Source organism: Lissotriton helveticus, chromosome 2_1, assembly GCF_964261635.1.
Source record: "Lissotriton helveticus chromosome 2_1, aLisHel1.1, whole genome shotgun sequence".
NCBI classification, from domain to species: Eukaryota; Metazoa; Chordata; class Amphibia; order Caudata; family Salamandridae; genus Lissotriton; species Lissotriton helveticus.
Window position 1 is genome coordinate 1983894514 of NC_136059.1, and position 16608 is coordinate 1983911121.

General features: G+C 45.5%; 1 protein-coding gene across 3 annotated transcripts in view; it reads right to left on the bottom strand.

The window, feature by feature from the left end:
- The window catches only part of FBXW7 (F-box and WD repeat domain containing 7), a 728515-nt gene that overhangs the window by 264327 nt on the left and 447580 nt on the right, over positions 1 to 16608 (bottom strand). The window contains exon 1 of one of the 3 annotated variants that reach the window (XM_078676927.1): positions 1061 to 1380. The exons of the other annotated variants lie outside the window; for them this stretch is intronic. Within the exon in view, the coding sequence (XP_078533053.1) occupies positions 1061 to 1204 (144 nt within the window). The 5' untranslated portion in view covers positions 1205 to 1380. Of the gene's footprint in view, positions 1 to 1060; positions 1381 to 16608 lie in introns of those variants that run through there. 3 annotated transcript variants of the gene reach the window in all.

The window sequence follows — 16608 nt, forward strand, 5'->3', positions numbered from 1 at the left end:
TTCAATATACAATCATTTTATTTGTGCTCACTGTTGATAAAATCAATAGAACTGTATTTGGAAAACTGGTTTACATCCATCGCTGGAGGCCAAATCAAACGGAAGCACTAGAGGATTTTAGAAATAAATCCGATTTACTTGCGACATGTTCGCGGTTGCACAAATAGGCATACTTCGATAACAGGTAAAGAATACTCTGTGCCCGACAAGGGACACCGTGTACAGCTATCTGTCAAGATACACACTTAGCAGAATCAGTGCCAAGTAAAAGGGCCGCGGCCTGCATGGAGCTTGGCTTGCTGGGGACCGAGGCATTGCAATCGCGGACTATCTATATATAAACTATCAGTCGCATGGTAACACGCTATTTTTATTTACCGTAATTGAAAAAATTAAGACCTACAGGGTACGGGGGAATTACATTGTTTTCTTCGAATACAGGCAGTAGTTATATTTCAAAAGCAAAACGATTATCATCAGAGAATATGAAAGTTTTAAAAGTTCATGGCCGCTTGAACTAAACTCCCCAAATCTTTGACAAACTAAACAAGGTGGAGGAGAAACTGTGCCAAGTGTCCTTCATCCTAAAAATGGGGTCGGGGCACCAGGACCGTTAACCCTTCTTCCCATGTCTCTTCTAGACGTAGTCCTTTAAGTGAATAAAGCCAAGAGCGCGAGCAAGGACGCAGATGTTTGTGGAATATAAAAATGACAATTACAAAAAGCAAAAGGCTGCTGCTACAAGCAAACATTTCTGGAGATTGCACAGTGACTGGAGGGGAGGCATGCACAGATTAAACACAGACGCCTCGATGCAATCCCCAATCTCTCTCACAGCTCGGGAGGTATGTGGCCCAGCATTAGGTTTCAAGCAAGTGCGTAGCAAGGGCGCCCTGGCCCCCTAATGCGACAAGCTAAGCCCTGTTTTTATAGCAAACACAACCATTCATTGGGGGTACGGTGTGCGCCCTCACCCGCGGCCCCGGTGCCACTGCACCTGACGCACCGCTGGTTCAAGGGTTTCAAGCTCAGAACATTCGGAGAGGCGACCCTCACTCACCCGCCGGCGGCAGAAGGGGAGGCCGTACGCCACGATGCTGATACAAAACGTCTTCATCGTCTGGTGCGACAGAGGCTCTTTGGCACTCTTGGGGTCGGCGGTGACGGAGCCATGGTCCAGAGCCTGCTCCTCTGGCGTGGTCATTGGTCTTTAATCCGACGCGACCTCGGAACAGTTACTGTATCTGCAATGCACGAGCACTGCTAAAAACCCAGCTGATAAGAAGACATTTTCAGATGATTCGGAGTCGAGCGTGGGACCCTGGAACCCAAGGCCTGCTGCTTCCGGTCCAACCTTCTCTGCCCACTGCCCAGTGCGGTCTGCGCTCGGCGCTGCTCGGGCTGTCCTAGTTTAGCCAAGAATTAAAAGCCCCCAGACTGCTCCTGCCACTCAGGCGGCCGAGTCCTGCCTTCTGAGCCTAAGAGAGGGTGCGAGCGTGCGCGCGCACATACCACTATGGCGTCCTTATCTGTACTTTCGGCCTTTCACCGGCTTGTTTGATAAGGTTTAATTTAATGGCAGATAAGAAAACTCTAAATCAAGTTCTTCACTTGCCCAGATTAACTTCTTTGGCCCGATTCACAAATATGCCAGACATGGACATGTAGTGCCGCAGTAGGACTCCTATGTTTGGAGAACATTCTTGACTTTTTAGGAATTCACAGATAATTCTATAGTACTCATAGGAATTCGCAACTGTGTCAGATTGTTGGTTGTAGGCACTTCTGCACACAAATGGAAGAAGTTTATATTTCCATGAGTAGCAGTGTGATGGGTCACTCCAACTGCACTTGAAAACATTATCTGTTTTCTCCAACTGCTAAATATATTCCCCATAGAGAAACTCTTCAACTACGACTCCACCAATTATGGGCGTGCACCTGCCCAAATAACATTTTAAAAGAAATGCACTCCTGCCCTTGACAGGGCTAAATCTACAAGCCTTTGAGGGGTGGGAAACCTGAATGACCACCCACCCACATGTGCTAGTTTGTGTACAAACCAACTGTTGCTGGCTAACCACCCAATATTGCTCCAACCTCCACCCGTAATAGCAGAATTTGCTTACACAGAAATTCTGGTCCACCCTTTTGGTGGAATTTCCATGTGAGCAAATCCTATTTTCAAAGATAAAATCCCACCACTCCTGACTCTGTGAACCATGAAGGGTACTTTGTACTCTCAGGTGGCATTTCATGCACACTCAAGTTCCATTTTGCCCTGTTTCACTGTTGTCTTTCTAGAAAACAATGTGTTAATAGAAGTTTCAAAGACCACAGTACCGAATTGATTTAAGGGGCTCAAACCAAATGATATTTTAGGTTCTTTTTATTATTCATATTTGTACTTAAGCTGCATTGGTGTTTTTTCCTACAAGTGTAAAGCGATGACAGAGTACCACTCAAACTGTCAATGTACATATTGTGTGTTTTGTTTGATTTAATTTAGGGCTAATAATGAATTTGTAATAATCTTTTCTGTTCCCTAAATTTGCTGCATATCCATAGGCTCAATAATGAGGGGTACCTGAGAGAAGGTTAATAGGCCCTAAAATTACTTTTTTTAGCACTATTAATACAGCAAGGGATTTGGTCCCAGATATAGATTCATACCTTTGGGAAAGTGTTGCACATACAGCCATTAGAGAATAAGGTACGTGATGAGATCGTCCTTATCCTAGTGCTGAAGACAGGATACCTCAGCTTCTTACTTAACACAATTTTTCTGGATCTCCAGAAAAAAACAGTACATTGAAGATCCGCCTCATACACAAAACAAAGAGCTGCAAGTAATGTCCACTCAGTGACACCGGCACAAATTCAATCAAGGCCTGACTTCTGCATAACCCTAATGATAGCTTAAATCATCTTAGGCACACTCTTCAATGATCATGTCACCAAGATGTTGGTGTGCTTGTATTGGGCTAAAGCTCATACAATCATATTACCAGCTCATTTAATACCACTTGCACAAAACTGAGTGACCTGCTAAGGATAAAACATACAGGATCAGCAGGCTTGCACAAGCTAAGAGGCACGAACAACCATCCAATGCCTTCAAAGACTAGAACGTAGGTAGAACAAAAAATATCACAACACTTATCGCTTTCACAAATAAAATGTAAATAGGTTTGACTACGACGAGTACTGAGGTGACGAAAACCCGTATGCATCAAAGGCTTTCTCATTCTGTGTCTATGGGAAATGCATTGACACATTAGGGCTTAGTTCCACTTAAAGACATACAGAAAAAGACGCATCTATCCCAACATCTTGGTGTCATCTTAATGCAACTTTTAGAGAGTTGCCACTCTCTGACCCCATTTGACCAGTGGCATCACACGGTCCCTGGCCACCAGACAGCTTTCTTCCCTCTTGGGTAGTCATGTAAACGACTCCCAGGCGAAGCAAGAATAGTAGTCTGCTAAAGGGAGAGGTCCCTTGCTGGAAGTCACTCAGGGTATTGACCCAAAAGGCGAGCTGAAAGCAAAGCCGCCTATGATGGGCAAATGGCGATCACACACCTGCCTCTTTGTTTAGGTAGACAGGCTGGCCATGGGGACAGAGAGGAAGACCAGTGCATAAACCGGTTTTCCTGTGGGAGTCATGCCCCAGGTAGCCCCACCTCTAGGGTGTGCTACCAAGCTCCTAACATTTTAAAAAGAGGTCAGACATCTTGGGAGTGGGCAGAATAGTGCACTCTTGAATTGCTAGATGCCCGACATAGCCAGAAGTTGTAACAGGGAAGCAGGGATACTGGTAGCCCATGAGTTAGAGACGGCATTGTCCCAGGGCAATTTCTGGGCAGAAATCTGGCATCCCTGGCACCCTAAGAGCACAATAGAACTGGAGACAGGATCGATGAAGGACTGCCCTGCTGATCCATGGACTTGGCAAAGAAAGAATGCAGTCTGCTGGACTGCACCTACTGTGCCATTGGTTTTCGAAGAGAGGACTGTGCCTGTGGCTCCTGGTTTGATGAAAAGTCGCTTCCAAGCCCCAAAGATGTGTCTTCAATCGTCAGTCAGCTAATCCACTGGAACCAGCACCAGGGCCATCAACACTGAAGTAGCCCATCTCGGCAACTCAGTAGCCACTTCTGGAGAATCAGCAGTGACCGTTGCTGGTTGCCCCAAGAGACCCATCCTCGATGGCCAAAAGTAGGACCGCAGCCTGCCAGACCTTGGAGTATTGTCTGAGTCCAGATTGGCACCCAAGAGGGACATTAGCCTCCACCAGAGGATACCGCTGTGATCACTGTGGTCGGAGACCGGTAGCCCAGCAGCAGCTGGTCTTCTACTAGCTCAAGGAGGACTTCAAGGGGCCCAGCCCTCTGTGGCCAAAGTGGCCTTAACTGACCCACGGACCGAGGAGTACTCGGAAGGACACCTCTATGGACCGCACAGCACCCAGAGCATCCTTCATCTCCTGCGTCCACAGAATCAGGCCCACTCCATTGAAGTCTATGGGCGTCATGCTGTAAAGTTCAGAAATGGACTGGAGAATACTTTGGTGGCCAGGTAACTGTCCAAATACTCCTTAGTGGACCCCCTGACTTTTTCCCTGTTGGATTTGGTTGCCCCGGTCAGGCTGGAGTAGTTGATCATAACTGTAGCAAACTTATCAAAAGTTTACAAACTTTACGGTTACCATGCTTGTTCGCAGTTGGATTGAGATTGACCTTTTATTTAAAAATCTATACCTCTGAAATCATCCGGGGGATTTGGCTCGTCCTAGCCTCTAAAATGCATAAAAATAGAAACTATTTTTATAAATTATTGTAAGATATCTTTTGTGTAGTGCAACTTTCTTATTTAGTTATTTGGGGTTGTTAAAAAATTCCTTACTAGTTCCTTTGTTTAAGCCACAGGCATAGTTAGTACAAGAACAGGTTCCGTGTGATCACTGATGAAGATGTGACCAGTGGGATCAGTGCAGCAACATTTAGAGGGTTTGTCTGTAGCTGCAGCATAAACTTGCCAAATGTCCTAATAATGACACATGATTCAACTATCCTAATGGTGCATATTCCCAGCTATAATTTACAATCCATAAATTGAGGGATATGCAAGAATTTGGGGCAACGCCTCATCCTGTCTCGTTCCCATTCAACCATACTTTTTTACGTCACAGTGGTGTCTCATGTGTCATGTCCTCTTGGCAAACCATAGACCACCTGGGGGCACAGCAACAAGCCATAGCGAGGCATCCCGCCACATATGGCAATCCCCCTCCAGTCCATTGTCAGTGAGCTGACCTTATATCATCTCCGGACTCTCTATGTGGGCTTGGCGTCTGGGGGTTTCCTCAAGTCAATCAACATGGCCATTCATGCTTTCACCTCATCCTCCAACTTTTCATCCCGTCTGACATGCTTCATGCATACTTCCTCTGCCATTGCCCATCCAGACACGACCCTAAGCCAGTCCCCATCCCTCGGGGGCTCCACCGAGGCCGCTTAATAGCTATGCGGCGTTTCGCCTAAGGCAGGCAGAGTTGTATACATTTACTCCTAAGTTTCATATCTTCGGGTGAGGGAACCAGGCTTAACATAACCTGCTGTATCATGTAATGCTACGCCCCAACCATTGGTTCTAATAAGATTCTCCAGTAACTCCTGTCAGTATGGCATTGCCCATCCCTGACATCCTTCTATTTGTAGGAAGTCCGCCACTGGTCTTCCACATCGGGTGAAGCAATCCATTCAGGTACTATATATAGTATGTAGTGTTTTTGGACACATGTCTTATGTAAATAATTGTACTGTATCAATTTAATTCTGGCATTGGCGCTAACCGTCATTACCCCCTCGTTTACACGTTCCCAGTCGCTAACAGTAATGGGCTCAAACACCTCCTCCAATTTTGCGTGTCGGCCCGGGAGACTGTCACACAATGCTCGGTATACGTTTGAGATCAATGTACACCCCCCCTGTCATGGACAGTAGTGCTGTCAGGGTATAGAAGTGCAGCAGCTCCTCTGGGAAGCACAGCCACAACTTGTAAGCTGTTGCCGAAATCCTTGCGTATTGCAAGTATTGGCCTGTACTTAGTACACAGGATGCTGTCGGGTCCTCCCTCGTGATAAACTGGACATCAGGGTACAGGGCACTCAGCATGTCGCAACCTCAAACACTCCATTACTATACAGACGTAATCCTAGCTATCTTGAGGAACGGCTGCAGGGACCACATTGGCATATGCGGCGCATATGGGCCTAGTGTATCACTCTCATGACTGGCATCTCCCTTAGCCTACACACATGGCAGATACTATAGGGTGTGCCTGGCGGCTCCCTCCAACACAGGCAGCGACGACCCACCATGGGAGCCACGCAAGAGCCCTTTCCCACAGTGGTCATCGGGGTCCAGCCAGCAGATTGCATGCTGTAAATGTGCTTGCAGGTTACTATGCTGTGGACTTCTAAGCCCCCTTTTCCCAGATCATCTTGAACCTAGAATGAGTTATCAGGCTGAAAAATATTCATCAATGGAGCTATGCTTTTTCTCCAATCAAAGTGGATGCAATTCAGAAACAATGAAATATGAGAAGAAATTGTGCATTTTGAAAGGAATTCAGGCTCTGTACCTATATGCAAACTACTGACCTGCAGTACTTACATTTTGGAAAATGTTAGAGATTGTGTCTAAAATTATCCTCAATACTAGGCATAATATCCCCCAAGCCGCACTACTGGAAATAATTTCTCATCATTTACATATAAATTGGGACTTCTGGCACAGCCTGCCTCCTACAGGCTAGTGTCATGGCTTGATGTGTATGGGAAATCTTACGAGGATGTTTATATACCTTTTTGAGTATTGGCCAAACAGAGTTACTATATCCCAATGTCTCCGGAGGGAATAAGGGTCAATATGAGGACAGCAAACAACTATTTTTCTATGTGAATGTTGTCCAGTGGTCTATATGGGGCAGAGAGCAGTTATTCTGCTGATTTGTGGACTTCAGGTCACTATTCAACACAGTTAGCAGATATCCACTTTTGCAGAGGCTGTGACCTTAGAGTATTAACATAACTTGATAGACACGTTACCAAAACATCACCCTGGAACACTGTCTTGTGCTATTTAAGGTCACAAGGTGCTCAATACCAAGCAAATACAAGAATGTAATGGTGCCAGACCAGACTAATACACGGGCATCCATTATTGAATCATTCAATCAAAGAAGAAACTTACCATATTAGTGCTTAATCCATAGTAATAAATCCTTTCCAACTTATTCAGTTCTCCAGTGGAAAACGGGCACTCTAGTAGGAGACTGGAAACCCAATGCAATGGTAATTACCTTGAGGAAAACCCAGACTTGGACTTTAGCCTTCAGCCGCAGAAGATATCCTGGCACTTGGGATAAGCAGAGTTGGAAGTGGTTAAAATCCATCAGCCTATGTCTTACATTTACTTCAAGTTTATTGTGGGCGGCATCTGTAGAGTTGACAATTCATTCCAACACAGGAGGTTATTAGCCGACATAGCCAAAGTCAGTGGCGCGAGCAGGTAGGAACTGAAATGTATGCCATGCACAGGAGTCTTCTCTAAGGGTACACCACACACATTGTTAATGGTTCATCTGTTTTTGGTCAGTCAATAACTTGTCAGTGCAGAATTTGTGGGAGTGCAAAACAAAGACGTTCCCATGGCCAGCCCTTGAAAGGATGAGTGCCTTTGAAAGAAGGCCTTGATCGATTGCCAAGCTCTCCAGCACAAGGCCTGAGGAAGAGCTGCAAGAAGGCCTGAAGGAGAACCCTTCGCTCACCTGTCGCTCTCTGCTGAGCCGTGCATTTTAAAAGATTCTGGTGTTCAGCTTTTAATCACAGAACATACAGCACACAAATATTTTATGGACAGGGATACCATACCCAAGAAAAAATAGAACAACTAGCAGAATACCAGAGCCAGTCTCGGCTGTAGACCAACATGACCCTCACTTTGAATACCAGCACAATTATGTGACCAACACTTAGGAGAGTCAGAACCAGCTTATGCAGAAGAGGGAATGGTACGCCCAGAGTAACGGGCTATACCTCCAAAGCTTGTGTGTTAACAATGGAGAGAGTAAGGGATTTATTCACGGTATGTGAAGGGAGTATACTCAAAGTCCCCTGTGCTAGGTATCTGAGTAACAAAAGGAGGAGTATACTCCTCCTTTTGTTACTCATATACCTCCAAAGCTGCCTGGGGCATAAGCAGAGAATCAAGAAACAATGTTGAAGTCTAGCCCTTCCATCCTACAGAGAAACGCCTCCATCAGAAGACCAACTACAGCAAAAGCCTAGCATCAAACCCTATAACGACAATGGGTATATATAACACGCAGTTTAGAGGAATTGATCAATCATTTTTCTTCCAAGTAGTAGAATTTCCACAAGAAAAACTAGGTTTTACATTAAACATTACTGGGGTCTCTAAACAAAACGAAAATATAAAACCTCGCCTGACTTGAATATATTTCTTTGCACATTTGGTTTGTATATCTACATCACTGAAGGATGAAAGAATGAGATATTTAAAGTATTATTTTATTGATAGAGGTGTACGATCATGTAGACAAGCCTTGGTAGATTGTTTTAAGCCAATGGACATAATAATGAACGCAATTTTTACAACTTTTCTGATTTTTGCGAAAAAGAAATTGGAAGTTAGTGATTAGAGTATATTAAATTTAGAAGTTACTAATAGCTAGAGAAGAATTCTGAATTGCACATGCGAATTTGCACATAAGTAATGAATTCATAACTGTAAATCACTTCTATTTTAATATTGTCCTTGTTGACTAGCAATAATGATTAACTAAATTAGTGTATATAATGTATTCTCAATTATTCGCTGTGGAAATAGTTATGCTGAGGGTTATAATGGATCTCAGATTATAGTTATGTTTTAATGGGTGAGTATTGATGATTTTTTTTTGTAAGATTTCAACTTATCATGCAATAAAGTTATTATTATTATTATTAGCTGAACTGATAATCAAAGATAAACCCTATAGTTTAGCCTGCAGAGGACAGAGCACACACAGTTCTAGCGTTTGGTGCCTTTCGCCATAGGAGGCACGAATGCCACCATGCCAATGCAACAGGTGACTAGAATGTTCACTCACTCTGCCCTTTCACGGTGGTTCAGGATGGAGAGCTGGATAAGAGTAAACATACATGTGCTCATAAAGAGAGGGACGCGCACACAAATTGGAGAATGAAGGTATAATTTTAGTTCGTTTTCTGAGAGGGGTGTGAGCAAAACTGCAAAATGGAATGACTGAGCCCGAACAAAGCAGAATATTAACCCGTTCGTTGTGGGTGTCGGCCAACGGCTGTCGCGAGCACTACCTCCGTAGTGCTGCGCACGTCCGTTGGCCGACGCGGCCCCGCCCGCTTAATAGAATGTTCCGCACTGGCACGGAACGTTCAAAGCAGCAAACGGGTTAAACGGAGGCGGAAACGCGGATTAAGGCTTAGCTAAAAAGCCTGGACTGCTGGAACATGTTCAGTTCATCATTCTTCTTGGACAGTAAACAAATATCGCAGACAAGGAGGCAGTTGACTGCCAGTGCCTCAGAAGAAAATATGGGCTGCGAATCTACATAGGCTCTGATTAAGTTATTTTATTCCTATTTTTATAGTGTTACCCACTAATGTTAAGGCAGTGTAATGCATTCTCAATTTGGGAACATTTTATGGCTGTTGGGGTTGGAATGTTCTCCACATGGTGACTAGGCATGCACCCCAGCCCAGAGTGGCCAACTGCAATTGAAACTCATGTTGCGACTTTCATTACACTAGCTTATGTCATGCTGTAGCGTGTGCCCAGAAGCATAGACCTGTCCATGCCAACGTGAGGTCCAGGGCCTGTCATGTGACGTACAGGGGTGCACCTAGCTTGCCCTAGGCAGACGGTGGCCAACTAACGATGGCTTGCAGTAGCACATTAAGTGGCAGTGGCAGCATACTAGCGTAACCCAGACCTTTTTCCTGCATCAGTGTGAGTGCGGTCTACTGATACCACTCGTGTAAAGTTCAGCTGTGATATATTAGCCTGAACATTGCCCTGGAGTCCTGCGTGCAAGGTGTGAGAGAGAGAGAGAGTGCGGGTACCTGCACCCGCACCCAGTGCATTAATAACACATGCCTTCTAGCATGACTCTCTGGACAGTTTGAGTCGGAGTCCTGGGGTCAGTGGGGTGCATTCAGGATGCCCCTGGCATAGCATGGCACCAGGAGAAGGACGAGGACAGCTACCCTCAGACAGTGGAAGTGAACTGCCTGCATTCCTGTGCTTGGATGGTGGAGACACAGACACCGGAGTAAGGAGATCAGAGAAAGGGGTTCCTTTAGATATCCCATAAGGACCTAGTTAGCAAAGGACAACAGATTAGTCCCTCCGGAGCACTTCTATGTGGATGACAGTAGGGGTTTGGATGGGACTGCAGTTTCTGTGGAAGAAAATGCTATATTCCCGAAGTATGTGCCCTCTTTAAATGGAACAAACACTTCAATTTTTCATGCTAGCTATCCTGGAGTAATCCAGACCCTGCAACGCACACAGTGTCACCGCTCTTCACATAGGTACCTGCTGAAAAAACATCACACAGTTAACATTAAAGTGAGCTGCACACTATTATACAGTAGCTTTCCAGCACATCCGGAGGTTCTGCACAGTTTGAGTTCATTACGGATTCTGCAAAGGCATTTGTTTGTGTTTTTGGGAAGGGTCGTGTGGCTAATGAAGCAGTATTGGAGTTACCAAGGCACATCTTTCTGCAGAACCCTGCCTTCTCCATGGAACCACTTATTACTCTCTCATAGAAGAACATTTTTTCAAGGTGCTAGGTCTGAGACATACATGCCTGGTGCATGCACTTTGTTCGCATAGCAGGTGCCTGCACTCTGCTGCAGACCAGAGGTCTTCAAACTGTGAAGCAGGCCCCCCTTGCCGATGGCCGGGAAGGATCTCCCGGTAGAGGGGAGAGGAAAATATAAATGTATATATGAAGCGAACACTCGGGAGGAGTTACTTGGTGCAGGTTTAATATCCAGTCGTTTTGCGTTTCGACAGCAGAGCTCTGTGATCAAGACCGCTCTGCTGTCGAAACGTGTAATGACTGGATATTAAACCTGCACCAAACAACTACTCCCGAGTGTTCGCTTCATTTAATTCAGTTATGTGGTAATACGTCTGGTTTTTGTTCCGCCGGCTCATCGAACCACCTGACTACGAGCCAGGGATCCCGGATGGAACTGCTTGTGGAGATATATATATATATATATATCATGCCTTCTGTCAATTTATTATACATTTTATATAGTGGTACACGAGGCCTAGGGCGAATCAGAGTGCTGGAACAGAGAGAAACATTCTGAATTGTTGGGGTCGGCAGAGCTCTCGGAGCATACATACCGGCTAACACACAAGGCAGAGCTTTGGGAAATCCACTGTAAAGGATGGGGGTGTTCATGTGCTAACTTAAATTAGTGAGTGGGAAGAATGCATGCTCTTAGCTTGATTTTCCGATAAGTCTTAGTTCATATGGTTGATTTTTCCCAAGAAGAATTCTTCATTGGAATCCAAAAAAAAGCTGAACGCGGGTGCACTGCTTTTACTATTCTCAGTCACTGTGCCTGTCATGGCCTATTATTCACAATGTCTTTGATGCTTAGATCTAGTTCTAAAGAGCACTCCTAAATCAGCCGCGCTGTTCGTGATGCAACAGTCCACCCTCAAAGATTAATTAAAGTTCATACGTTTATAAATTCAAAGTTTCGGTTTAAAACGGAACAGACTAGAACCAAGCTCTCATGTGCGTGTAAAAGCTATCACTGCAGTGAAAAGAAGCCGCACGGTTAGCAACAGTTCTGCTCTATATATACCATCACTTACATTTTTTAGACTCTTCCCTACAAGCTGGTTGACTACTGCCATCCTCTGGCCACCCAGAGCATCACAGTCTTTCTTGCTAATGCCGGCTGTCCATCCTCTTAATATCAAGAGACGGTAGTCAATAATAGTCCAGGCCACATTCACCGAACAGTTAATACTTGGACTTGAAAAAAAGGCTTTTAACCAGGAATGTGTTAACGAGACTGTTACGAGACTGTTACGCAAGCCGAATAACGACGTGTTAAATAAACGTAAACAACTACTTTTTTTGACAAGAGTTATTTTCCTTTTCAAAGCCACCGACTTCCAACAGGAGCACAGGGAAAATGACCATCTGCACCGAAGTACAGACAATATAGGCTCCTTTAACACAGTGACCTCGTGAGGAGCGGAAATCACACAGTAGCAGACAATGAGATTTGGAAACCCTATCAGAGAGGGTGATTCCAACTCGAGCGGAGGCTCCAGCACCAGCCTAAACGTTTCGGATTGCTTCTTAGGGGGCACAGAGTGGCTCTTGGGCAGCAATCTGTACAACACAGTCCACTAAAAGCGCAGTCCTAAAAGGGCACTCGGGAAATATTTCAGTATTGTCATGGTGTGCCAACTTAGGAGGAGCTGCAGCAGAAGTGTTGCAGGTTTTCCTGCTACAAGATAATTTTAAGACAATGGTGGCAAACAATGCATTCTTTCATACAATTTCACTAAAGAAATCTAAAAGCCATACATGAAAGAAGTAATTTAGAAAGAGCAAGTTACCTTCGATTACGCTGTTTCTGGTGGATACTCTAACTGCAGAAAACTGCTCTAGTAAATTGATCCAGGTTCCAGACTGGACTCCAAAACTCTTGGTATTGCTCCTGCGCACCGACAGGGGGCACCATCGACCTCCGGGTGTAATTCTGTGCCACATCCAAATATTATTACTGCAGAAGGTTTCTATGCATCATCAACATTGTGTATTATGCAGTTTCACACATGATTTTACATATACAGACTGATCGTGTAAATGCTTTTTCAACAAATGTTTTATGATGTGTAGAAGTGGGTTTAATAATATGCTTCAGTTATGCCCAGGCGGGCAACTGGAGCCAAATTTCGGGGGGGGAGGGGTTGAAAAATATTTCCGGGAAAGGGGGGACGGGGGGCTGGTCACAATTTTAGGCAGAACGCACTGGAGCACAGGTCAGCTACAGAGACTCACTTAGGCCTCCTGAAAACAGTACCTTAATTTTATTTATTTATTTATAGCACTTATAGAGCGCGAACGAAGGCCCTTGGGCATCTCGGCGCTAAGATATCTGCTAAGGTCAGCCAATAAGGGGAGGGGGATCACTGACTAAAAAGCCAGGTTTTGAGTTGCTTTCGAAAAGACCAGAGAGACGGGCTGATTTTAATGGCTAGTGGCAGAGTATTCCAGAGTTTGGGTGCTGACACGAGGAATCTTCTGTCACCCCATGACACCAGTTTGGTACGAGGTACCACCAACTCGTGTAAGTTGGAGGATCGCAAGGATCTGAGGGGACGGTAGGGAATAAGATTTTGAATGAGAAAGGCTGGTCCCTGATTATGCAAGGCTTTATAGACAATACAAAGGGTTTTGAATTTTATTCTATTCCTGATAGAAAGCCAATGGAGTTCTCTGATGGTTCCCGACACTGAGTGAAATTTGGGGACACCTCCCAAAAGCCTAGCAGCTGCATTTTCGATAGCTTGCATTTTATTGAGAACTCTTTCTTGTGTGTTCAGGAATAGAGCATTGCAATAATCCAAGGTGGACAATACCATGGACGTAATCAGGGTTTTGCCTGCTGAAGCCGGAAGGAAAGGGAGAATTTTTTTTATAAGTCGTAACTTATGAAAAGCAGAGGAGGTGATCTGATTGGCATGCGGGAGGAAAGTAAGATGGTCATCAAACATGACTCCCAGATTCCTCACCCTGCTTACAGATGCGGGAGGGGGACCTAATGACAGCGGCCCCCAGCGGGAGGACCATTCTGGGGTCAGATTTCCGAAGATAACTACTTCGGACTTATCAGAATTCAATTTCAGGCAATTGGAAGCCATCCAGTTCCCTATAGCTTGCATGCCCAGATTGAATTCGTCAGCGATTTTTTGGCCGTCATTCCTGATGGCAATGACCAGCTGGGTATCGTCAGCGTAGGATGTGAGGCTCATCCCATGGGTTCGAATGGTAATGGCAAGGTCCGACACGTATATATTGAAAAGTGTCGGACTCAGGTATGAGCCTTGGGGTACTCCACATGGCAGTGATAGGGTGGAAGACTGGAAGGATTCTATGGTAACCACCTGGGTCCTTTCTGCCAAGAAAGAGGCCAGGAGAGTCTTGGCCTTTTGCTGAACACCCATGCTTTCGACACGGTCGATCAAGATGGTATGATCGACCGTGTCGAATGCTGCTGACAGGTCCAGCAGTATTAGGACTGCTGTTCCCCCAGCATCCCGAATAGCTCTAATATCCTCCGCAGCTTTGATCAGGGCCGTCTCCGTCCCATGATATTGACGAAAGCCAAACTGGGAGTCATCCAGTAAGTGATGTTCCTCTATAAAGGCTGAAAGTTGAAAATTCAAAGCCTTTTTGGCGATCTTCGCCAAGACTGGGAGGCTGGCAATGGGCCGATAGCTCTTGAGTTCGTCCATGTCGAGATTCGGTTTTTTCAGCAAAGGTCTTATTAGAGTTTTTTTCAAGATAAGTGGGTAAGTACCTGTAGTAATCATGCTGTTGCAGATGGTGGTAATAGCAGGAAGAACCACTTCGATGACTGGAGCTAATACTTTAAAGGGACATGGGTCAAGGGCAGAGCCTGCTTTAATGGAGGACATACTATCCCTAATCTGAGCTGTGGAAACCTCCGCAAACTGGAGGAGCGAGGGGCTAGTCCTAGGGATACAAACCGACTCAGAGGTGGTTTTAGGAGTGGTTTTAACACCGTTAGCGAAGGCTGCATAGATATCATTGACTTTATTAAAAAAGAAGTTTGCCAGCGCATCACAAAGCGGTTGGGAGGGGGGAGGATGTAAATTGGGCGAGTAGCCTGCTAGCTGTTTGGTGGTTTCATACAAGGCCTTGTTGGAATTTTTAGAAAGTTCTATACTCTCACAATAGAACTTGTTCTTGGCCTCAGTGATCATTATTTTATATTTAGTCACCATTTCTTTGTACTTGGTTTTGGCCTCTTCAGAATAATCTCTGCGCCAGTACCTTTCGTTCCTCCTACACAATTGTTTCTGTGTCCTTAAAGTCTCGGAGTACCAGGGGGCTGACTGGGAGGATCTGTTGCGAGAACATTGTTTGGCCTGAACCAGAGCGGAAGTCGCGGAACCCACCCACTCGTTAAATTGAGTAATAGCAATATTTGGGTCGTGTGAGAGGGGGGGATTGGAGGTGATCAGGAGTGATTCTAAGCTGTCGCTGTCAATGTCATTCCAGGCCAGATACGTCTGGCGAGGGTTAGCGCTTGCCATAAGTGCTCCAGTGTCATGGGTGGTCAATGAGGCCATTACGACATGGTGGTCTGACCAAGTGAGGGGAAAAATTTCGGTAACATGTAGGTCCTCCAAGTTAGTAAAAATACCATCAAGAATATGGCCTCCTTCGTGAGTAGGGAATTTTAACAACGAGGAAAGGCCAAAGGTTGTCAGGTCTGCCAGGAGAGCAGCTGTATCATTATCTTCAGCTTTATCAAAATGAAAGTTGAAGTCGCCTAGGATGGTGAAGGAGCTATCGAGGGCAGACACTTCCAGAACAGGACTAATGTCGGAAATAAAACCAGACCTATGCCCTGGTGGACGATAAAGGAGGATGCCTTTAAAATTCACCAAAGGTGTCAGTTTAATAGAGAATTGAAGAGCCTCACAGGAGAGGAGCGGTATCGCATTGGTTCTAACCGCATATAGGTCGCCCCTTTCTTGCGTTGTCTGTCCAGTCTATAGATAGAGAAGCAGTGAGGAACAGCAATTACTAGGTCCGAGTCAGAAGCGCTGTCCATCCAGGTCTCTGTCAAGAATAGTAAATCTAGCTTTTTGTCCTCTATTAGTTCGAATATTTCCTGTCGGTGTTTGCCGAGCGATCGGACATTAATAAGGGCGATTGAATAAGAGCTCAGAGTTTTGTTGGGGTTACATCGAGGGTGTTTCATATATAAGGATATTGGTGCGGAGCAATTCAAGCAACAGTGAGGTAAATTTCCAGTAAGGAGACAAGGATCGAATATAGTGCAAGATTGGTCTTGGGGGGGGCGCCAGTGCCGAAGCTGATTAGATGTATAGGTCCCTCCTGGGGGCAGGGGATGAAGACCAGGGGGGGTGGCCCTAGGCCCGGTCCAGGCACGGACGGGCGCAGACGGGTTCGCCTTTGGCGCGCCCGCTGCGCCCGCCCGCTGCGCGGACGGGCGGTTCGGTGGTTTAAATACATCTAGAGGTGTGAGAGGAGGGTAGGAGGGACGGAGATCTGCAGCGCGAGCCTTCCCCAGCCCCTAGATGGCGGCTCAAGTTCCTAGGGGAAGTGACCAGCGCCTAGCAACAGCGGCGCTATGTCATGCAGTAGAAACGACCTTGGCGATGTGATTCTCGCTCCAAGGTGGGGGCTACAGATAAAAACTCACTGTTAAAATATATACAGATTTTTAAAAGAT